Source organism: Lissotriton vulgaris, chromosome 3_1, assembly GCF_964263255.1.
Source record: "Lissotriton vulgaris chromosome 3_1, aLisVul1.2, whole genome shotgun sequence".
In the NCBI taxonomy this organism is placed as follows: Eukaryota; Metazoa; Chordata; class Amphibia; order Caudata; family Salamandridae; genus Lissotriton; species Lissotriton vulgaris.
Genome location: NC_141689.1, coordinates 1,349,938,587 through 1,349,963,394, shown reverse-complemented (window position 1 = coordinate 1,349,963,394; position 24,808 = coordinate 1,349,938,587). Strand labels below are relative to the sequence as shown.

At 44.3% G+C, this 24,808-nt stretch overlaps 1 protein-coding gene across 1 annotated transcript in view; it reads right to left on the bottom strand.

The window, feature by feature from the left end:
- Positions 1–3,303: 3,303 nt before the first annotated feature.
- PIGG (phosphatidylinositol glycan anchor biosynthesis class G (EMM blood group)) overlaps positions 3,304–24,808 on the bottom strand; it is an 867,273-nt gene continuing 845,768 nt past the window's right edge. Inside the window, exon 13 of the mRNA XM_086961823.1 lies at positions 3,304–4,123. Coding sequence (XP_086817949.1) covers positions 3,898–4,123 — 226 coding nt within the window. The 3' untranslated portion in view covers positions 3,304–3,897. The remainder of the gene's footprint in view (positions 4,124–24,808) is intronic.

Here is a 24,808-nt window from a genome sequence, read left to right as displayed (position 1 = left end):
AGTAACATAAGAATTCGATGCGATCATTCAGCCCGTTGGGCGCCATCGTGGCAAGAAAACGGATCCAGAAATTTTCTCGCTTCAGCAAATTGTTCTTATTGTTCTGGGTGACTTGGACTTGTTCCAAAACCTGGAATTTTAGTTGAGCAACTGTGTGTCTAAATTCAGTGAAATGAGAAGCCACACTTGATTTCATATTGTTGGTGCGGATATTGCTTTTATGTTCTAAAATCCTGGTGCGGATTTTTCTCTCGGTGTGACCAACGTAGCATTTGCCACACGGGCACTTGAGGAGGTAAATGACATTATTAGAATTGCAGGTGGCATTCACTTTAAGTCTGATGGGGTGTCCTTTCATGGGGTGGCACATGATATTCCCAGTGATACAGTTGTTGCAATTCGAACAGTTATAACAAGGTTTCAATCCCTTGTATACCATCAGTTTATCTTCCTGGTTGGGTTTACACAAAAGTTCTTTCAGGTTTCTCCCTCTTGTATAGGCAAAAATAGGTGAGACATGCATCTCGTCCCCTGTGATAGTTGGGTGGCACATTTTTCAGAAATCTTCAAAGAGCATAGTGAGGATGCAGTTAGACCTCTATGGAGGACACCAAAGTCAAGCTAGCCATAAAAACTAGCTCAGGGGGACAAAAACCTTGTCCAGATGGAGTGCCGGATGATGTATTTAAATTTGCACCCGACTTTTCGGGCCTATACTGACCAGGGTCTTCAATGCAGCATCAATGGATAACATCTCGCCTTCATGGGTGACATCAACGGTTATACCTATATACAAGAAGGGGGACTCCTCATTAAAAGTCATGAGTAGAGTACTATTGCTAAGGCTGGTGGAATCGGTGCAAGAAAATTTGATCCTGTCCCTTGCTCAGTATTGCTCCAGGAAGGGAATGGGTACGATCGAACAATGCATTAACCTGGAACTTTTAATTGGTAAATACACAAGGGCTAAGACTGGAAATCTATATTTATTTTTTGCTGATTTGAGCAGTGCCTTCGATTTGGTCGACCATATTCTGTTGTGGTACTGCTGATTACCCTAGGTGCACCAAGACCGATTGTAGGGTTCCTCTCACGCCTCTGTGAAAAGCTAGGGAGTCAGGTAGGTACGTTTGGTTGTATGACATGACAACGTGCGGTATTACCACGCGTGCCATTACAACGCAGGAATTACAACAAAAGTAGTTATAACGACTTTCGCTGGAGGTCGCTGGATAGTGGAATAGTTTAATTTTCTATTCCAACTCCAGCCCACGTTGACAGGAGTCAAGGAGTTGGCTAGAAAATTAAACTATTCCCTATCTAAGAGCGCCCTCCAGCGAAAGTCGTTGTAACGACTTTCGTTGTAATTCCTGCGTTGTAATGGCAGTGCGAGGTAATCCCTGAGTTGTCATTGCTGTTCACCGTACGTTTTGGCCTCCAAGGAGAATGTACACCACAATTCAAAGTAGGGCATGGAATCCATCAGGGAGGTCTTCTTGCTCCATTACTTTTTTCACTCTTTATAAATGGGGTGGATAGTCATCTTAAGTCGTTGCAGACTGATGCCCCTAAGGCTGGAGGACTCTCAATACCAGTACTGCTTTACGCAGGTGACGCTGTAGTCCTAGCTAGAACACCAATAGGACTACAGAAACTGATGAATGCATTTGGTGAATTCATGATTTCAAGGAAAATGGTTATTAACAAAACCAAAACATTTACTATGGTGTGTGGTTATATACGTAAATCATGTAGAACATTTTTTATTGATAGTACCCCAATTGCTACAGTAAAATTCTTGTTATCTGTGGTTAACAAAGTTTATGAACGAACAAACGACTTACATCTGAAGTGCTGTTTTTCCATGCCATGTTTCATCTCTTTTGGATATATTTTGTTATTTTAATATGTGTTCTCCTCAGAGGCCTCGGAAGACTACATGTCGCTGGTCGTCTGTCTCTGTCTGCTCTCCTTCGCTGGCAGTCTCCTCCCTGGGGTGGTCCCACAAGGTAAGCATCGAGCCCTGCCATCCACACAGCTAGGGAGATGGTGGGACCATATCACAGACTGTCTGATCTGGGGTAGTGGTGCGCTTGGGCCCGGGAAGGAGTGTGTGTGCCGAAGGTATAATCACTTTATCTTACTCCTTAGCTTGCATTTGTCTTGTCATTTTTCTCAAAACGTGCGATCTGTCAGCATTCCCTCTCCTACTATCTCATTTACATATTTCCTTTTTTGTGTGTTATTTGTTAAAAACTCCCATAGTCCACAGAGTTGCCTCTGAGTCTGCTACTTTTGCTTTCTAAATGCACACCTCCTTCATCTCGTCTCTTTCCTACATCATCACGTTCATGGAATGTATGTCACACTGTGACATTGTTTAACAAGTCAAGCATAACTTACACGCCTGAACTGTGACCCACAACCTTTCTGTGTGAAGATAGCTCAGAGAGATATGCTCTACCTGCTGTGATGGGTGCATATATGTCTGTGTGTGTGTAATCTGCAAGCTTCACACCTAGACATTCATGCTTCTGAAGTCGATCCACTGAATAGTAACACTTAGTTTTCACAATGCTGTAAAGTGACAAAGTCCACAGTTAGCAAGCACTATAAATACAAGTTATCCCGTATTATGGTTCTGATATTTAATCGAGTCATATAACACTATATGAAGAGAATTGTCTAGGCGCAGATGTTATTTCCTTATTTGCATCAGAGTCTGAAGGCTCCCTTGTTGAAATTCACATTGGATATTACATCTGACTTTCAGCACTGCCAGTTTTATTTTTTATTTATTGTATTTCTTGTATAGCGCAGGAATTCGACCCCCGAAGGGGTATCTCCGCGCTTGCGTACTTACCACAAGCTGGTTAGTATAAAGACAATCAGGCAGGAATAGTGGGACATTACCAGGTCATAAACAGATGGGTGTTAAGGCATTTCCTAAATGCAGTCAGATTGGGATTTAGCCTGAGGGTGAGGGGCAGGGAGTTCCAGAGGGTGGGGCCTTTATATGATAAAGCTCGGCCTCCCTGTATCTCTTTTTTGATCCTAGGTATCTGAAGTAGGGCTTGATTTTTGGAGCGAAAGGAGCGGCCTGGTTCATAAGGTCTGAATATTTCAGATAAGTATTTAGGGCCAACACCAAACAGGCATTTGTGAATAGTACAACAGATCTTGAATTGTGGGTGGGGCCAATGGAGTAAGCGGGTGGAGCCGGCAGAAGTGGGTGTGGCCTCCAACAAACATTTGAGCACATGGACTTCATAGTTTACAAATTACCACTGCAATAGCCTAGGGTCGATGCACTGCAAGATTCTGTATTGGTGCATAGACTGAATCAATTGAAAGGGCACAAACAAATATGAAACGCAAAGAAACTATAATTTAGAATAACTATGAGAAATCTATGGAATACGCTGCTGAGAAGGGGAACTTGAAGAAGCACCTCCGAGCTAAGTCTAAAAGTCCCACATGACTAGTACCTGAGTTTAAAATCTTGTGGATTTTTTCAAATACAAAATTGTCCTTTTTTTAAACATTCAAATGTTGCCTCTTAAATTACATCATCACCAATAGAAAATAAAGGCATGGTGAATGTATGCAATGCACAAATTAGCAGCATGACCTCTAAGAACGAACCACTAGGATTATTATACAGATAGTACAACTTGCCACAGCAGAGAGCAGAATATACCATGAGAGAAAAATAATGAGACAATGTAAAACTAAATACAAAGAGTAACAGATCCCGAAATATAAAATGCATGAAGGAACAGGATTTAAAATATGAATCTGCCATTTACAAATTGTTTTCCATTATGCACACTGACTGTGCTGCACATGATCAAGCTGTATAAATATCATTTCGATTCCGAATCGAGCGCTGATCCTTTATTCCTGTGTGCTCCGAGACGTATTCTTGTCCATGGCTGTGAAAAATATACAGATGCCTACTGTGATGAACGCCTGGATTCCTTCATACAGAAGCTTTGGAGAAAAAACGCTCCATATGAACAAATGGTATCGCAAAGAGGTGACCAAAATAATGTAGACTGTGAGCGGGATGGAACGGATGAGAGCGTAGCAGAAACATCCATGGGCCACGGCAGTTGAGCTCCTGTTAATGAAACAAGGAAAACATGTTTACAAGCCATCATCATCATCATCAAAAATCTTTATTTCGACAAGAATGTCATAAAAACGTACATCATTAAAACAGTAAAAGTAAGCAGTAGGATTTAAAAATGAAGTTAAAACACATATCATAGGCGAATGACAGAACAAATGCACCTTAATAAATTATATGTTATTTCCCCTCCGGATTTTAGAATCGAGCATCAGTCCAGGTCTACAAGAGTAACTTGATTGAACAAGTTCATACAATATTCACCAAGGTCCTTCTTATATTCCACATTTCTGATAAGAATTTAGAACAAAACATGCACTTCATTTTCCAAGTCTGAGGTGCAACCTGGACAGTTCTTAGGGGAAGAAGGATACCAATTACATGTAAAGGTTCTGATGGGTAATGAGCCGTGGCGCCATTGGAGGTACAGTTTCCTTGCAACAATAGGGCTAACATTGTCTAAGACATGTTCGAATTGATAAAAATCCTTAGTCATTAAAAACATTCCCGTAAGGGGGCCAGAGTGTGAGTTTGACATGAGTTTGACATTTCTTCCACTATATTATCTCCTATGTGTATTTCACATCTCTTTTTCATCATAAGGGAGCAGGATAGACTACCCATGATCCCCTAGCACTTCTCAGGGAGTGCTTAAAGGATCTGTTTCTGCTTTCCTGACAGACTATGTTAAGGATTCCATATACCACAATAACTTCTGTAACAACATGCAAGATATCTACAGAGGAGACGGTGTACATTAAATGTAAGTCTCTGCATTGGTACCTACATGTAGGTACTTAATAAAAAAAAAAACAACAAAAAGAACATTTCTTTAAAACAGCTACTTTTTTTTTAAACTGTCATTCTTTTTCCCCATGGCACGCTCCCCGGTGCGCGTACCGGGCGCTCCCCCTGCAAAAATCGAAGAAAAAAAATTTGGTTTTTTTGGCCCCGCGGGGCCCTTTTATGGCCCCGCGGGGCCCTTTTATGGCCCCCACATCAAACCTAGGGGGTCAGGGGGGGGTCTACTCTGGCCCCTTATGGTCAATTCCCCCTTTGTTTTTGCCACCTCTTGTGTCTCGATCCTACCGAGACACAAGATGGCGTCCGCTCCGGACTGTTTGGAATGTTTACAGACACCCGAGAACCAATCAGCTTTCCGCACGCGAGTCGCGTGTCGCGCCCGGTACGCGCCCCGGTGCTGCCATAGATATATATATTTTTTTGAACCTAAATTACTCAAAATCCACTGGAGCACATATCTTGAGACATAGCAAAGGCACATCGGGCTACCAGTATCTACAATTTTGCCAAGTTTGGTGGAAATCCATTCAGCTGTTCGGGCTAAAAGTGAGTTCGACCGCCCTATGGAAATCAACATGGGGAAAACACGTTTTGGGACCCCCCTTTTATCTCGGCCCCCGCTTGACGAATCCCCCCCAGACTTTCAGGGAAGGACCGGAGCTCCGCGATGCAACTTTGAGGAAATTTTCAGGCAGGTTCGTCAACCGACGCCAAAGTTATTCACGATAGAATTTTGAGATTTTGCATTGAAAAAAATCCTAACTATAACTACCTACTGGCGACCGGAATCGGAAAACTGCTGTTTGGAGATATGGAGATATGGAGATATGGAGATAGATATATATATATACTGAAAAAACAATAGGTTTCACACCAGTTATAGTTAAGTGGAAATTTTACTCGTATAAAACCATTGAAATTCCCACGTTATAGTTAGTTGGACTCACTATAACTTGCGCGTGCAATGCACTGCTGATGACATCACATATTACATCACTCATGACATGGTCAGTGACATCACTCATGACATCACTGATGACATCATCCAGTGAATGTGTATCTTTCTGAAAAATAAATATTTAGGCGAAACTGAAGCCCTCATCCTCCTGGACCTCTAGGCCACCTTCAATAACATCTCTCACCGCACCCTATATACAAGACTCCTCGACACCGGCATCTGCTCTGCTCTGTGCGACAGCATTTACATTCAATAAAGCTACTGTCTTCAAACGTAATCTACATCTCCCCCACGATTGAAATGTGCTACTTTCCAACTTTGGTTAGACAGCAAAACTGGGGGCTCCCTGTCCGTAGAGATGAAATGACTCAGGCGCCCGGCATTATCTCAAACCCCTACCCACCCTGATGCTATTTAAACTCGCTCTGTCGCCCTCGTGTCTGGTCTCCTCCCCCCCTCCCCCCCCCCCCCCACTAGCCAGACATAAAGCCCCACCTCCTCAATGAGACCGTCATCTACATAGCTGCTATCCATACTTGTTTTGTGTTGAAGTCTAGGCATTAACTAGCCGCTGTAAGGAGGATAATCAGAGCATGTTCACTGGGGCTTTTGTAATTCTGTAACAGAAACGTATGCCATGCAAATATTATTCTGAGAAACATTGTGGAAAATCTGGTTACTAGTTCCAGCATGGTCTCCGAATTCGGACGTTTTCTAGGCACTGGTATTATCTTCCTTTGCCCAATAACCCCATCCAGTCCAGAGGTGTACTTTTCATTTGAAGTTAAAACTCAGCCTTACCGTTCGACACAGAGATTTTAGGAAGAATTTTGGTTAAAATGTGTTAGCATCACCAATTCCTTACACCGATTATTTAATATGAAAGCCGATTAGGTCATCGTTTACAGTAAAAACAAAATCCCTTTAGTATATTTTAATGTACCTGCTTTTGTTTCATAACATCTCATTCCACTGGTGTGCTGTCTCATTAGTGCAGAGTGCACTACAGCTTCCCCGTATTCACTTTCAAACACAGGTCTTCTTCCACAAAGAGGACGAGGAAGGTAATGTTAAAATGACATGGGGTGGTCGCGAATACAAACACTTTAATTGTTGTCATGCCGGATGATGTGGCTATAAATGTAACAATATTGTCAACGGGGGCTTCTCTCCATTCTCTCCATGCTCGATAAGTGTCAAGGATCGTTTTTCTCACCCTAATTGACCCAAAAAAGAGGGGAGCCGGATCTTAAAGCTTCTGGCTGGCAGGGAAAAGTTACAAAGAGAGCTGGCTGGCAAGCAAATGCACCAGCGGTTCTTTCTAGGCACAACACGTTCATGCTGGACATTTGAAAATGTGCACACAACTGATGTAATATACCATAAAAAGCACATGGATCACACACTCCGCAGAAAATAATAAAGCCAGGGAATGCTGCAAGTGCTTCACGTTTCCAGTTTTGAGTTAAAGGCATAGCAATATCCCCATATATGTATGCAGGTCTATAAATATGTAAATAGATTGGTATGTACTCCCATTTTTTTTTGGAAGTGCTTCAGCCCACTGGCGCATGCACGTCACCAGCCACATCCCATACCATTTGTTGTCTGATTCTTGGCATCACACTTCAAAGGGTCCGCTCCGCTTCCCCCCACCCCCCACGCAATGCCGAGAGCTTGTTCTGAATAGAGTCAAGATGCCCGCTTGACCGATCGGTGCATAATAAAATTACAACAATAAACACCGCCTTCTGTTTTTCTACACTCGTCTAAAAAAAAAATACCCTTTCCTAGTGTGCCAACCTCCCATTCATACCCCACCGCCAAACAACAAAAATCAGCTTTGCTGCGCCCTGAACATTAGAGCTGGGACAATAACGCCCTATGCATGCCATCAACACAATATCACTAGAGCATCACCCTGTATTTACAAGCTGTTCCTCCTTTGCACTTGTTTTGTTTGAGGTCACCACAGGAGCCCACGGAGCTTCAAAGTGAGCGCTCTCACCTTCCAGATTGGTGTTGAGCCCTCCCCACCCTCCGAGCACGAATGCAACGTTTCCCTCAACCCACCCTCCCCGTGCATAGAGTGCGCAACCATCCATGTCCTTACCTAGAAAAGGGGAAACTTTTAAGCCCTTTCTGAGGCATCACTGACCGGCTTGCAACACGCACTCATAAAGCTGCACAGGACGCTTTGCAATCAAACTTTTTTAGATGAATATTTATTTTATTGATAAAGTACCCTGAGCAAAGTTTTATTTGCTATCTATCACTCTATTACTGCATTTGCAGCTTTTATCTCTCCTCCTCTGCGAGCTTTCCAATCATTCCCGCCCCCTCCCCAATTAAATTTTTTCCTGTCTCTTCATTGCTTGCCCGTCCCCTAACCCCCGTGCCTTGCTACGGTTTTCAGACTGCCGATTCTGCTGTGAAACCACTGTTTTGCCCTGCCTGTGTTTATGCTGCATGAGTTGTTTCTAACCCTGCAACAACCTTAATTGCTGGGGGTTATATACAAGAGTATGGTTGGTGCTTAGGGGCTAAATGTCTGCGTCCGGCTCACCATGATTAACAAAATAAATATTCTTTAAAAGGGAAATCGTGCTGACTTATTTAAGCTTTGGAACAAAAAGTGCTTAATGTTTATATTAAAAACGTCTCGACTGGTTCCTTCAGTAATTTTCTGAAGAAACTCAATCACACATTTATAAACATACCATTCACGCAAGGCGAGCAGCCACGAGAGCTGCACAGGACACTTCCCTCAGAACTCCTCTTTCTGTAAATAAAGTTCCAATATGAGTTTTGCACGTAATAAGGCTATTGTTGAAGAAATGGGGCTTACACATAGTGCTTGAAATGATACTACACGTAGAGGCACATCTAATAATCTCTGCACGTACATCTAGGCTATCATTAATTTTTTTGGGCTGTAGGGAGATTCAGAATAGGCACAAGTTTCTTGTCTTGCCGTCTGCTCCCCTGATTGCCCTCGTTTTCTTGCCTTCTGCTTCCCTGATTGTACTCGTTTTTTCTTGCCTTCGGCTCCCCCACTCCAACCAACCATCCCCCCCACTCCATCCAGCCATCCCCCCCACTCCATCCATCCCCCCACTCCATCCATTCAACCATCCCCCCCACTCCATCCATCCCCCCACTCCATCCATCCCCCCACTCCATCCATCCATCCCCCCACTCCATCCATCCTTCCCCCCATTCCATCTATCCTTCCCCCCACTCCATCCATCCATCCCTCCCCGCACCAAAATGATCCCTACACCGCACCACACTCCATTCCTATCTTGTACAAAACTCCATCACTCACCCACCCCACACTCCATCCCTCCCCCACACCACACTCCATCCCTCATCCACACCACACTCCATCCATCCCCCGCACCACACTCCATCCCTCACACGGCCCACACTACATTCCTCATCCACACTCCATCCCTCGCCCACACTCCATCTCTCACCATCTCACCCTGCCTCTATCTCTCACACTTACTCTATCTGTCGCGCTCCCTCTATCTATCTTACACACTCCCTCTATCTATCTATCACCCTCACTATGCATCACATCACCACAGCATCACTCTGGAGCACCACAACATCAATATGCGCTAACAGATCATCACTGAACGCCACAGCATCACTCGGCACACTCACACCATAATTCTAAGACAACAAACCATCAATATGTGCAACAATTCAACAACAACATATTAAGATATGTTCTCCCAATTTTCATAATTTTAATAAAAAAATCAGTTTTTTTAAATCTTTCACTTCTGTTCTTGAATTTTCATCACTATAAAAAACAATAAACTTAATCATCAAAATAAAATTTGATAAAGTTTACGCTATTGCCATTATATATTACAAATTCATGACTTTAACTATTAAATATTGGGATTTTTTTAAATTTTAATATTAATACATCAAAGTCATGTAAAGACAACACATTTTGCATTACAAATGCTATAGGTGTCACATTTCCACTAATTAACACTATTAGCATTGTAAATGCCAAAGTTAGAATTTTCCACAAGTTAAAATAAAATAAAAAAAACTGTAATTTACAATAATAATCCCTCAAACTTTACTAATGCGAGCCCTATTGCATTGCAAATGCTTGTTGTAGTTTAGACTGTGTAAAAAACGTACCTAGATGTTTTTTACCCCACACTTGATGCAACACATTTGTATACATTGTTCTATATATGTGCCTCACCACTAATGTGTGTCTTACAACTCACACATGTATCCTCTTACAAACGTGGTTTTTACGCCCACCTATATGCAATCCAAACATCGAAACATTATGTGTAAAATAAATGGGTGATTTAAGTCAGAAAGAGGGGTCTTATCAAGAACTTCCATATTTGTAATAAATGAACCAAGGTCTCTAGGAGTTGACAAAAAAACAAGCATTTGCAATACAATAGGTCCTGCATAAGGAAAGTTTGATTTATTGGTCTTGTAAATGACAATTTTTTTATTTATGTGTTGTTTTTGAAAATAGCTAAATTAATAGCTTTGCCAATTACAATGCCAACATTTGTAACTTTCGCAAATGTGACACCTATAGCATTTGTAATGCAACATGTTTTGTATTTACGTGACTTAGATGTATTGATATTACAAATAACAATGGCTTTTAATTTTTTTAAAATAATTAATACTTAAATAAAAGTGATTGTAATTTATAATGGCAATAGCTTAAACATTTGTAATTAACTTTTGTGAAGATTATGTTCAGTGTATTTTATTGCGACGAAAATCCAAGAACAGAAGTGAAATATTAACATCTTTTTGTGACATTTGTAATAAAGCTTGAAACATTGAGAGAACATATTTGAACCAGTGATACTGTGGTGGTGCTGAGTGATGCTGTGGTTACGCTGAGTGATGCTGTGGTTGCGCTGAGTGATGCTGTGGTGGTGGTGAGTGGTGCTGTGGTGGTGGTGAGTGGTGCTGTGGTGGTGCTGAGTGGTGCTGTGGTGGTGCTGAGTGGTGCTGTGGTGGTGCTGAGTGGTACTGTGGTGGTGTTGAGTGGTGCTGAATGGTGCTGTGGTAGTGCTGAGTGGTGCTGCGGTGGTGCTGAGGTGGTGTTGAGTGGTGCTGAAGGATAATGTGGTGCTGCTGAGTGATAATGTGGTGGTGCTGAGTGATAATGTGGTGGTGCTGAGTGGTGCTATGGCGGTGCCGAGTGGTGCTGTGGTGGTGCTGAATGATGTTGTGGTGGTGCAGAGTGATAATGTGGTGGTGCTGAGTGGTGCTGCTGAGCGATGTTGTGGTGGTGCTGAGTGGTGCTGTGGTGGTGCTGTCTTGGTGCTGAGTGATAATGTTGTGGTGCTGAGTGATAATGTGGTGGTGTTGAGTGATGCTGGGGTAGCGGTGAGTGATGATGTGGTGATGCAGAGGGCAGAAAGGCACAAACTAGTCCCAAAGTAATGATGCTTTATATATAGCCAAATGGGACTACAGAACTCGTTTTTTAGCTAGATACAGGATCATTTAAAACATAATGTGACTTTCTCTAATATCCCAAATATGGTACACTATACCATTTGATGGAATATGACTAGCTAGAGCGGAAAAAGTTGACTAAATGGCTGGGTGCAGTGGTATGCTAGTTAGTATTAAGTGAGGGGGTATAAACGATAACTAGAGATAGTTTTTTTTATTATCATAGACTATAGACTCACTTTTAATTTAGAGACACAGTCTCACTTCGATGTGGTGCGGTGTTAGATGTCGCATTGTGGTTTAAATGAAGATGCTGGTCTATGGGGTAAAAGCAAAAGCGTGTAATGAAAAGGAGTCCTAAAATGAGGGTGACATTAGAGTTACCTAAGTTCAGCAGCTGTGATTAAGCAGTGGAGGTCACGATGGAACAGCAGAGAAAATTCTCCCGTTGATCAATGAGACAGTAGGAAGGCTATGGTAGAAGGGGAGACACAGTAATAATTGGATATCTACAGTAAAGTAGATATCCAATTATTATCAGTCAAAGGTGTATAACTGTGTGGACTATCTGGGTACCTAAATTAGGCCAGAAGGGATGAAGAAAATCGGGTATAAAGGTTACCTTATTGAAAATTAGTGAAGAGCTGCCCACGTCCAGAAATATCTAGTTTTTCAGTGAGGGTTGAGACAGCAAAATGGACCTTGCACTTCCGTGAATTCGTGCAAGTGGCCAACTGAAAGGGAAGCCAGGAGTTGGTAAGTAAAACTAGAGTGGCTGGATCTGTTACCGCTGTGCTAAAGAGAGCGGTAGGGACCAGGTAAAAGAGGTACTTACTAAGGCCAGCCATGCAGCAAGGTGGCAGTATCTGTATGGCAGGAGGTTGTTCGGCAAGGGCCCTGGAGTCGTAAGCACAATGTGAGCCAAGTCGATAAAAAAAATCGGCCTATCAGGTGTTGAGCAGAGTAGCGCGTTAACTAATTGCGACGAAAATGGGTTGCAGTCTGCATGAAGGTCTCTAACTAATGAAGTCAAACAAAGGAAGTACTCACTTGGGCCTGCCGTGCAGCTAGATGGTGTTGACTGCAGGGACGAGAAAGAGGCGGCGGACTGAGGGGATCTGGGTTATAGCAGGGTCATGCTGAAAAAATATAAAGTAATAAAAGGCAGCGCGTAAGTTTATAGCAATAGACTGACGGTCTACTGAAAAGTCCGTATTTAGTATATGGTAGTGAAGCGATACAGTAAATGCCGGTGGCCGTGAGGGAGGAGGGTGTGCTTACCGTATGTGAGATATCGATCCAGCGCGGGTGGGTGCCATCGCGGAAATGAGGCAGGCTAGCCAGCGTACAATATAATGGCCGCCCATAAGGTCACGTGATGAGAGGAATGCTGGATTTAGAAGACAGACTCGAAATTAAGCTTGCTAAGGGGGCCATTAACATGGATCCAAATTCACAACCACAGATTGACAGCAAAACGTGGTGTAGTTGTGCGGTGTGAATGGAATCCCGGTAGCTACGTAAACAGTGCATGGTATATGGGCAAGAATGGAAACGCTCTAACTTACGAGCAAAATCTAATAAGGGCGTGTAATGGAAATCGATGGAAGCTGTGAGTCAAGTTGAAAACGGTAACTCAGATGGATACGGAAGGGGGGATAAGGGGGAGCATCAGGAGAAATCACAGGGAATAGGTGGGCTGGACGGAGAACCAGTCGGATGGGGTGGGGGCGGGGGAGAAGGGGAGTGAGCGAGTGGGAGGGAAGCGCTGGATCTCGGCATTGCGTGGGCGGGGGGCGCATTCCTTTGAAGTGTGATGCAGGTAGGCGGCTCGGGGAGCAAATGGTAAGCGCGTGCACGAGCACATGCACTTGACCAAATCCGCGATAGTTTTAGAGCTTGGTTGAGCCTCTATACTCTCGTCCTAGGACGAGGCCTAAAAAACGCATTACAAATCGAAGCCCCCAAGAAGGGCCTGTTCACATTAATAAAGTTTCCCACCAACTAATATGGCAGTGCCAAAAGAAATTCAAGTAAAGCAGAACAGGTTCTAGGATATTTTCTGTCGATCATCAGAAAGATCCAGAGTGCATACGTAAAAGAGGAAATTTTGTTTGGATAACGAAATAAGGGAAGCTAGGTACACAATCTGCTGTACCTGGAACGACAAGCCGAGTTTGCCGAAATGCCTAAGTATGAACCTGCATTTCTTTGCCTATTAAGGGCAGAGATCTCCACACACACACACCACCAGACGTCAGTGCACGCTTCCACCAAGCATACACACCACCAGCCGTAAATGCACACTTTCACCAGGCACACACACCATCAGTCGTCAGTGCATGCTTTCACCGGACACAAACATCATCATCCGTCAGTGCACATGTTCACCGAACACAAACACCACCCGTTGTCAGTGCACACTTTCACCAGGCACACACACCATCAGTTGTCAGTGCACGCTTTCACCGGACACAAACACCACCATCCATCAGTGCACATGTTCGCCGGACACAAACACCACCAGCCGTTAGTGCACGCTTCCACGAGGCACACAGCACCAGCCGTCAGTGTACGCTTTCACCAGGCACACACACACACCATCAGCCGTCAGTGCACGCTTTCACCAGACACACACACCATCAGCCGTCAGTGTACATTTTCACCAGGCACACACACCACCAGCTGGCAGTGCACACTTCCACCAGGCACACACACCACCAGCCATCATTGCACGCTCCCACCAGGCACACACACACCACCAGACATCAGTGCACGCTTCCACCAGGCACACACATCACCAGCCGGCAGTGCACACTTCCACCAGGCACACACACTGTCGTAATTTGACAATGGCCGGGTTCGCGCTTAGCTTTGCTACACGTTATTCTCCTTAACTTGGCCATATTAGAGAACGCCATTTTGTATGTTACGGCGGCCATTTTGGGGAATGAGCGGCCTCGTGGTCAGCATGCCCTTTAGTCCTTTGTCCGTGCCGCTGACCATCCGAGTTTGCCCAGCAACAGGCTATTTTTAGTAACGGTCAAGCCTGTACATGCGCAGTCCCAACTGACAAAGTCACCCCTCAGGAATGTTCCGCCAAACTGACCAGTGGAGTTGTAACCCCTCCCATGAGTTGGCTGTGCTCGCAAAATGACCATATATGTACCTAAACTCTGTTACTTTGTACCGCCTACCTTTTTATTGCTTGTAAATTGTATAAAAGAAGGACTCACACCAACGTTCGGTGTGATACTTCTTGCATTGCCGAAGGGTGCTGTAGGAATGTACCACCACCCCATGGGGCTTAATAAACTTGTCCTTTGTACTTTTCAGTTTCCGTGCCAACAGTTCTTTCGGTGTAAGTGGGTTATCTACGGAGCATGTAGGCCTTGGGAACCCGATACCACAAATTGGCGACCACGAAGGGACTCATCGGTGACTCGGATGCCCGAAGGAGAGGTCGTGACGAAGGATTGGAAACTCGCCATGGACGCGTACGCTGCCACTGAGTGACCCGAGTCTTGGCACCCACGGTGTTTTCTTCCTTTCCTTCTGATCTGACCTTCCAGGTGGCGCCGGTCTCCGACTGAGATCTTGATCGTCTGCGTTGCTGTACAGTGCCTGTTTGGCTGATTCGATTAAAGACCTTGGCAGTTGGAACCTGGATATTTGAAATTGGGTAAGATTTGTGATCAGTAAGGTAGTCTACGGACGCTTACTGAAGTTCTACGATTTGTGATCGGTAAGGTAGTCTATGGACGCTTACTGAAGTTCTATGATTGTGTCTATGATTTGAGTTAGCTAACATTTTGATTTTGTGAACTTTGAATATATGTGTAGTGCACTTCACATAGGCAGGCATGTAGAGATGTTTCTCTAACTTTGTTCTGTATTCTGAGCGGCACATTTGTGTGAAGTACTGTAAGTGCCATTTGTATAGTATCACGCTTTCGTGGTACTTTTTGAACATGCCTGTTTTAAGCACGCTCCGAGGGATGTGCTGTTTTGGAAATGGTACCACAATTAGGTTAGCGGAATCACAGCCGGCTCCCCCAGAAGGAACTCCAAATCGTGAGATGTATGTGAAATTCGGCCTTCCCCCTATACTGTATAGTAAATTATGGCATAAGTATACCAGCACCGATCCCGAGTTGCAATGGCCACTACATGGGTCGTTTGATTTGCGAAAGGTTCAGTTTGTGGAGCAATGTTTGTTTCAGCGCAGGTCTAGACAAGATATGTTTGATTGTGTGCGAATGTGGGAGAAAGCGGTGCGTGAGCGTATGAAGCGTGAGGTTGCCTTGGCGGACAAAGAGCAGCGCAAGGCTGCTCGAGATAAGGCTTTACAGCTTGAGGAAAAGGAGGCGCAGGAGAAGAAAGAGAGGGAGGCACGGGAACGTAATTTGCAAACGACCGGTCAATTTCCTATTTGTCGTCCGCTTTATCCTGTCCTTAATAATGAAATTGATGATTTTTCATTACTAGATCGCTCTCCGCCTCCGTATGTCCACCCTACGGCTCCGTCCGAGGATTCCGGTGATGAAGGTCGGGATAAGTCGGATGGAAAGGACAACTCGAGTGTCAGGTTAACTGCGGAAAGAGCCGCGGATTTGCGTAGCCTTGCTAGGAAATTAAACCTGGATCATATAACTGTAGCAACGGTTTTAGCTGAAAGGAAAATGTGGTCCGAACGAGAATTACTGTGTTTCATAAATACTTTGGCACATGAAGTTGTTACTCTATTTCGTAAATATTCGGAGACTTTAGAACCCAAAGCTGTGTCGGTTTATTGTGAGAATTTGGATAAAGGTTTATTTGCTCTTTCAGATGTTGATGACCTTTTCAAACAACTACTCCAGCTGCGGGATGAGGCGACCAGACTGCGGGATGAAAGGGAAAAAGCTAAAGAGTCCGTGCCGGGGTCGACGGAGCAGTCCAAAGAGTGTCCTCTCCGGGGTTCAGATAAGAATTCTAAAGTGCATGTTATGCCTATGCGTGAAGCCGCACCTTTGTATGTTCCCCCAAAGGGAGATGGTACAGATGACGATAAAACGCCGAAGGATGCGAAGGGGTACTTTATATATAATTGGGTATATACGCCTTGGAATAGAGCAGATGTTATGGCATTAAAGAACTCCCTGCCCGATCTTCGTAAAAATCCAGCTGCATTCTATGAAGGGGTGGAGGGGGCCATTTCCTCTTGTGTTATGACTCTTGTTGATATAGATCTTTTCTTTGGATTAATACTCCCCCCTGATATGTGGAGGTTGATTCGTAAAACTAATGATCAAACGACATTTGGGGCAACTTGGAAGGACTTAGAACAGGCTGACTTAGAAAGGGAACCTGCATGTAAAATGTGTGCTTTGATTTTAGATCTCCCGACGGCTATTTTGACTAAATTAAAAACTCTGGTGCCTCCTAAAAAGATCGATTGGACTATGTTGGTTTCATGTAAACAGAAGCCAGATGAATCGGTATCTGATTTCTTTACATGCTTCGAAGAAGCATTTCATGATTACAGTGGGCAATCATTAACAGACGATACGGGTAGGCATCTGTTTGTTGATAAGTATGTGGCTAATCTCCTACCGGAGATTGCGAAGCGATTGAAAACGAGCGAAAGTTCCTGGACCACGGCGACCCCTGCGTCTTTGTTAACTATGGCTCAGTATTATAAGCGGCAGGAATTGGAGGCTAAAGAAAGTGTTGATAAGAAAGCGAAGGAATTGAAAACGAAGGTGATGTTGGCACAGGTTCGTGGAACGCAATCTAGAGGGAATGATAGAGGCAGAAGAGGAGGGAGTAATGCGTCGTATGGGCGTACGGATATAGCGGAGGACCAATGTGCCTATTGTAAGGAGTTTGGGCATTGAGCTGACGATTGTCCGGTACTTCGTGAGCAACGTAGTCAGCGTGGCCGAGGAGGTGGAAGGTCAAGGAACAGTTATTCGGGGGCGAGAGGTGGCGGAGGTGATCGTGGTAGGGTTGAAGAGAGGGGCCGTGGCCAGGATGAACGTAATACATTTGATAGACGGAACCAGTATCAGATATCGGAGGGTGAGAATGTGGAGCATCAGGATTATGTGCTTGCATAGGACTGCGTAGGATAGGGTACGGAATCAGTTGAAGTGCCAGTAGATCAGAGAGGTCCATATGTATCAGCGGGCATTTTGGGTTCTACTGATCAGTTTTTAGTTGACACAGGAGCTACTCGTAGCGCTTTGTCTAAAAACTTGGTTCCGAGGGCTCCCCTGTCTGGCGACATGATAACTTGTATAGGGTTTGATGGCACACCCTCTCCTAGCCCATTATCAAAACCTCTTGCACTTTGTATTGATAAATTTTTCAGTTTTGGTCAATTTTTGTTGTCACCTCATACCCCAGATAACATTCTGGGCATCGATTTGCTCAAATATTTTCGAGCAACGATACGTTGCGCTCCGGAGGGAGTGCGAGTTATTTTGAACGACAATTATCCAGATTCAGACAGATTTTGCACTATACAAGAAAATTAAGCATTAGCCTCTCTCCCTCACACGTTATGGGCGACCTCAGATACGGATGTGGGACAGATGCTTATTCCACCTATTCGAATAACTGTAAAGGAGGGAGTACTTTTGCCACGTGTACCACAGTATAAGATTTCCAGGGAAGGTGAAATTGCCCTGACACACATTGTTCAGGATTTGATCATTGCAGGAGTAGTGGAGGAGGTTCCTTATAATGTTTGCAACAGCCCTATTCTTCCGATTCTTAAGAAAGACACTGACGACAAGGTCTATCGATTTATTATTGATTTGAGAGAAATTAACAAAATTGTCATTCCCCAATATCCGGTGGTGTCCGACATCACGACATTGCTCACATTGGTTCCCCCGACGGCGACGACATTTAGTGTCATTGACCTCAAAAATGCGTTCTTTTCCATCCCCATCCATCCTGATAGCAGATATTTATTTGGCTTTACGTTGAATAATAAATCGTATAGATTTTGTCGTGTTCCTCAAGGTTACACTGAGAGTCCTAGCATCTACAGCCAGGCTTTAAAAAGACAGCTTGATTCTTTTGAATTGCAATCTGGAGTAGCCCTTATACAGTATGTTGACAACCTCTTGTTAGCTGCAGACACCTATGTACAATGCGAGGAGAGTACTCTTGCTTTGCTTTCCTTCTTGGCTCAGAATAACCACAAAGTTTCTAAGAAAAAGCTTCAATACTGTAGACCCAAGATGACCTACCTCGGTCATCTTTTGTCTAAGGAGGGGCGTGCATTAACATCAGATCGAATTCAGGCGATTTTAGACACACCAGTCCCCCGCACTCAGAGAGATGTACGTGCCTTTATAGGATTAACGTCCTTTTGTAGACAGTGGATCATGGGGTTTTCGCACATTATAAAACCTTTGTTAGCATTACTGTCAAAAACTACACCAATGCCCCTCGAATGGACAGACAACTGTCAAAATGCTTTTGATCAATTGAGACAAGCCCTTTGCTCTGCACCCGTGTTAGGTACACCAGATTATACAAAGATCTTCACGTTGTACGTGCACGAGAAAGATGGGTGCGCGTTATCAGTGTTAGTGCAGGCACACGGGGACAAGCAGAGGCCATGTGCATACTTTTCGGCGGTCCTTGACCCTGTAGCACGAGGGTTACCTGGGTGTTTTCGAGCAGTTGCAGCAACAGCGGTAGCTATACGACAGAGTGAGGGAATAGTTTTATCGCACAAATTGTTGGTGTTAGTTCCTCACGCAGTAGATGCCCTGTTGAATCAAACGAAAACACAGTATCTCACGAGCGCACGTTTGACAGGATATGAGCTCACACTTTTGGCACCACACATTACATTGAAAAGATGCGCTACCCTGAACCCTGCCACTTTATTGCCCTATCCGGTTGAGGAGGGTCAGGAAGAAAAACATCACGATTGTGTTTTCCTGACCGAGGAACAGACAAAGGGTCGTGTCGACTTACAGGATATGCCACTTCCAGATGTGGATGGGGAACTGTGGGTTGATGGATCGTGTTTGAGGCTGCCAGATGGTACGACTTCCGCAGCATATGCGATCACGACACTTAAGACAGTGGTAGAAACAGCTAGAATACCACAGAAATCGGCTCAAGCAGCAGAGCTGATAGCCTTGACAAGAGCCTGCGAACTGAGTGCTGGCCTATGTGTGAACATATACACAGACAGCCGGTACGCTTTCGGAGTAGCGCATGATTTCGGGCTACTCTGGAGAGAACGTGGGTTTTTGACTTCTCATGGAGTACACATTATGCACGGAGAACTGGTGCGTGATCTCCTAAACGCGTTGCTTTGTCCAAAGAATGTAGCGATAATTAAATGCAGTGCACATAAAAAGATCACTGATAAAGTGGGTCAAGGCAATGCTTTTGCAGACAGCATAGCAAGACAAACAGCTATGTCCCGAACTGACTCCCCCATGTATGTAACAAAATCACAGGCTGAGCGATGGTATGATGCTAGAGCGGAGATACTAGATATCCAAAAATCAGCGACTGAATCAGAACTTGCGGCATGGGCAGCAGAAGGGGTACTAGATGATGAGGGTTGTTGGAGAAGCAAGGACATGGAGAGATGGAAATTGCCTGCAGCTTACTTGCAGGCGATGGTTCAGATGACACACGGATTAGCGAATGTGGGAGCTCTTGCAATCACTCGATTGTTAACACGAGTTTGGGAGCATCCCGAGATTGCCAACACTGCCAAGAGAGTAGTGCAGACCTGTCTGATATGTTTACAGCACAATCCTGCAAAAGGGACTCATACTCCGAAAGGAGGGTTCGTTCCACCTTCTGCACCATTCGAGGTACTCCAAATGGATTACATCCAGCTTGAGCGCTGCAATAACCTTAAGTATGTCTTAGTGGTGGTGTGCGCCTTTAGCAAATGGGTTGAGGCCTTCCCCACGAAAGATAATACAGCTTTGACAATAGCTAAGGTGTTGCTCAAGGAGTACTTCCCTCGATTTGGAGTTTGCAAATTTTTGTGGAGCGATAATGGGCCTCATTTCGTTGGGAAAATTGTGGAGTATGTACTGAAGGGGTTGGGGATCCAGCAGAAGTTTCATGCTGTGTTCCACCCTCAGTCAGCAGGTCTTGTCGAGCGGTACAATGCTACGTTGAAGTTGAAACTGGCTAAGATTGTGGCGTCCACGTCATTGAAGTGGCCGGATGCCTTGCCGCTAGCATTGCTCTCTCTTAGATCAGTGCCTCACTCTCGAACAGGCCTCACACCGTATGAAGTGGTGTTTGGAAGGCCTATGAACATATGGGGAGTGCCTCAGCCACGATTGATACATGATGTGCCTTGCATAATGATGAACGATTATTTGGCACGATTAACAAATGATTTGCTTTCTATTCATCAACAGGTTCGAGAAGCGCTCCCTGACAATTCTACTGGAGAGGCTCACAATCTCCGTCCTGGCGATTTTGTGATGGTGAAGTCGTTTGAGAGGGCGAATAGCTTGGAACCGAGGTGGCGTGGCCCCGAGCAAGTCCTCCTGGCAACTCGAACAGCTGTGCGAGTGACCAACAGAAAGCGGTGGGTGCACTCAACTCACTGCCGCCGTGTCTCTCCGGATCTGGTGAATCCTACTGTGCTGTCCGACTACAAAGAAATTTTGGATAAAGAAAAGAGCCCAGCTGTGACATCGGCCGAATCTGAGGGAGCCTTCCCGGACCACACTGTTTCTGGACGACAGCACTACGATCTGCGGCCAAGATAGGAAGAAGATTTTTGTGCGAGACTGGTTGGTTACCGCTCTGGGGTTTGTGAAACGGAAGCCGGGAATCTCAAGGGGGGGGGGATCAGTTCTGCCAAGAGTAGCGACACCCGTCTTGACCCCGGAGAAGAAAACAACGGCTACCTCGGAGCTCAGCACCATTGTTTTTAATTTTTGTAGTTGAACATTTGAGACATTGTGAACTCTTGAACTATGGCGTCTTCTGCATCACGAGATAAAATAATTCTTGGTGCCATTTTGTTCATACTGACAATTGTGGTGATAGCAGTAATAGCCTGGGTAGTAGAACTCGTGGTGCCTGTACGAGAACACTTGCTGCCGACTACCCCGGCTCCATCTGAACATTTTCACTTCACTTTGCCCTACCATGAAGAACGGCACCGACAGACTTACTTGAACAATAGCTTCATTCAGATCTTGCATCATACTCACAATATGACGAACACTTCAAATTGTTGGGTGTGTGGGATGTTGCCTGGTCATCAGAAGAAAGGGGGCACTCCACTCATCCCACTCCCATTCTCGCATAATGGTTCCTGCAATGCCTGGTATACTCTTCTATTCACTTTACGATGGCCAACGAAAGGGGGGGTGCTTTTCCGTTTGAACAAGATTTGCTACCATGATCGGGATGGGTATCCACGAGCTGAGGGTACTCGATTTGAATGGGAAGAGTACCGCCCCGATAATGTGTCTGCACCCCGTGTTTACAGTAATCAAAGGAATATTAATATGTCCAGTTCACATGTTATTAATGTTATCACTACCAAGGCTGATCTCTGCATTCGCAATAAAGGTACAATCCCGGTGGGGAAAAGTGAATGTAACATTACACTTACATTTGACAGTCCGAATGGCATATCATTTGTGGCATCTCGAAATACCTACTTTATCTGTGGTAACAAAGGCTACCATCAGCTCCCTTTAGGATGGTTAGGCACATGTTACGTATCTTTTGTATTGCCCCCTGTATTCATTGCCCCACCAATGTATCACAATGACTACGTGCTTTATCATGATTTTGTGTTAAATCGAGTTAAACGAACTGTGGTTCTGGATGACATCGACCAGACCGATACCGCCTTACAACAATATGTAGACTTCAATTTGGGACTGTTTTCCTTTGTGGGGGCTGCTTTGAATAGTCGGAAAATATGACGACTGACTCGTGTTGTTGAGGCTGTAGCCAATGATACTGCTATTGCATTGGGGAACATAACAGAAGAACTCCAGATTTCTAGGATTGTTACGCTCCAGAATCGTATGGTTCTAGATGTGGTTCTAGCTGACCGTGGGGGGGCATGTAGAATCATCGGAAGTAGCTGCTGCGTATACGTGCCTGATAATTCGCCTTCTGTTTATGATGCCATCTCAAAGCTCCACAAAATAGCTGCTGAAATACACCCGGACAATGGCACTTGGACTCTTTCAGGGTGGTTCTGGTCAATGATCACCACTTGGGGTTGGAAACTGCTGACGATTTCATGTATCATTGTTGGGATACTGTTCTTTGTATGCTTATGTATACAATGTGGCCCTGCCTTATGTTCTATGTGTTTATCAGCTTGTATTCCATCCAGACGAGCCCTTGCTCAAAATGAAATGATGCTTCATAAAGAAGTTGCTCAAATAATGTTAATCGATATCGAAGATGAGTATCCCGACTACGTCCACTATGAGGTAGCTTCAGCTAAACGCTAAAAGGGTCGTCTGTCGTAATTTGACAATGGCCGGGTTAGCGCTTAGCTTTGCTACACGTTATTCTCCTTAACTTGGCCATATTAGAGAACGCCATTTTGTATGTTACGGCGGCCATTTTGGGGAATGAGCGGCCTCGTGGTCAGCATGCCCTTTAGTCCTTTGTCCGTGCCGCTGTCCATCCGAGTTTGCCCAGCAACAGGCTATTTTTAGTAACGGTCAAGCCTGTACATGCGCAGTCCCAACTGACCAGTCACCCCTCAGGAATGTTCCGCCAAACTGACCAGTGGAGTTGTAACCCCTCCCATGAGTTGGCTGTGCTCCAAAAATGACCATATATGTACATAAACTCTGTTACCTTGTACCGCCTACCTTTTTATTGCTTGTAAATTGTATAAAAGAAGGACTCACACCAACGTTCGGTGTGATACTTCTTGCATTGCCGAAGGGTGCTGTAGGAATGTACCACCACCCCATGGGGTCTTAATAAACTTGTCCTTTGTACTTTTCAGTTTCCGTGCCAACAGTTCTTTCGGTGTAAGTGGGTTATCTACGGAGCATGTAGGCCTTGGGAACCCGATACCACAAAACCACCAGCCATCAGTGCGCAATTTCTACAGTCACACACACCACCAGCCATCAGTGCACGCATCAATTGTTAACCCATCCATAATTACCTATTGTAGCAATCGTAGTATGGCGCACTTTACTTTTAAACATATTCATCTAAAGTGCAGCATGCCACCATTGCTACAAAAATAAATACACATTTTTTGGGCCTACAATTTATAGACTTTTGTTGCAGTTGGTATTGCAATATTTAGCACTGCCAATAGCTCAAACTTGATTAATGCGAGACCTATTGCATTACAAATGCTTGTTTTAATGTTTTAATTATTTGTGTCACTTCTCCTATCGTGATGTGATCGCTCAGCTTTTCCCTGTCTACAGCGGATACGGTGGGAAGTTGGACATTTTGAAAAAAGTTTCCAACATCTCTTGTGACGGGCTTAGGTCTTCAGAATATAGATCGGAGTAAAAATTGACAAAAGCTTCTTCAATATCTATGTCTTAGTCTAGGACTCTCCCAGTATTAGGGCATTTAAGACTCTTCACAATATTTCTGACCAGGTCCGATTTTGTTTTCCACGCCAGAAATCTTTTGCACCCCTCACCGTATTCGTGGTGGGCAAGTCTACTTGCCTCCCATATTTTTATTGTTGATAACCTCTAAGAAATCTATTAGCTCACTTTTAGCCAGAGATAATTGTTGTGGAGTAGCCAGGTCAGTTGGTACTTGTTCTACTAATAAAGATTTTTGAGCGATTTTGGCTTCTATTTTTCCAATTTCATCTCTTGATTTTTTATTATGTAAAACAGATTGGGAGATTAGTAGTCCCCTTAAAAAGGCCTTGTATGAATCCTAAACAATGGTGAGAGCTGCTGAGCTTTCATTGAATACAAAAAACTCTGTTGTGGCTTTTTTAACATATCAATAATTGAGGGTTCAAGGAGTATAACCCGATTCAGAGTCCTTCTGCGAGGGGTAGCATGCTGTGATATTATAATTTCTAATGAGATGGCAGAGTGATCAGATAAGTGCTCTGGTAGATGAATGGTTTTATTCGTATCTCTACAGGTAATACGGTCTACCAGAAAAAAAAATGGATTCTTGACTGGTGACCATATTTATTGTTATGATAGGTGTATTTTCCCCCTGCCGGCCCTAACACGTGCCCTTTTTCGCTCCATATGTCTATGAGACCCCCCTCTATCATTAGATGTTTAAGTGTTTTGCAGGTTTTTGGAGTTGCTCCTGCAGCTCTCATGGACGTAGAGTTGTTAATGGGATTTAATACTAAATTAAAATCTCCTCCTATTATGATTTGATCGTTTATAACGACCAATTGGAGAGACAGAAATTGGAGATGGGATGGATCGTCGATGTTTGGCCATAAT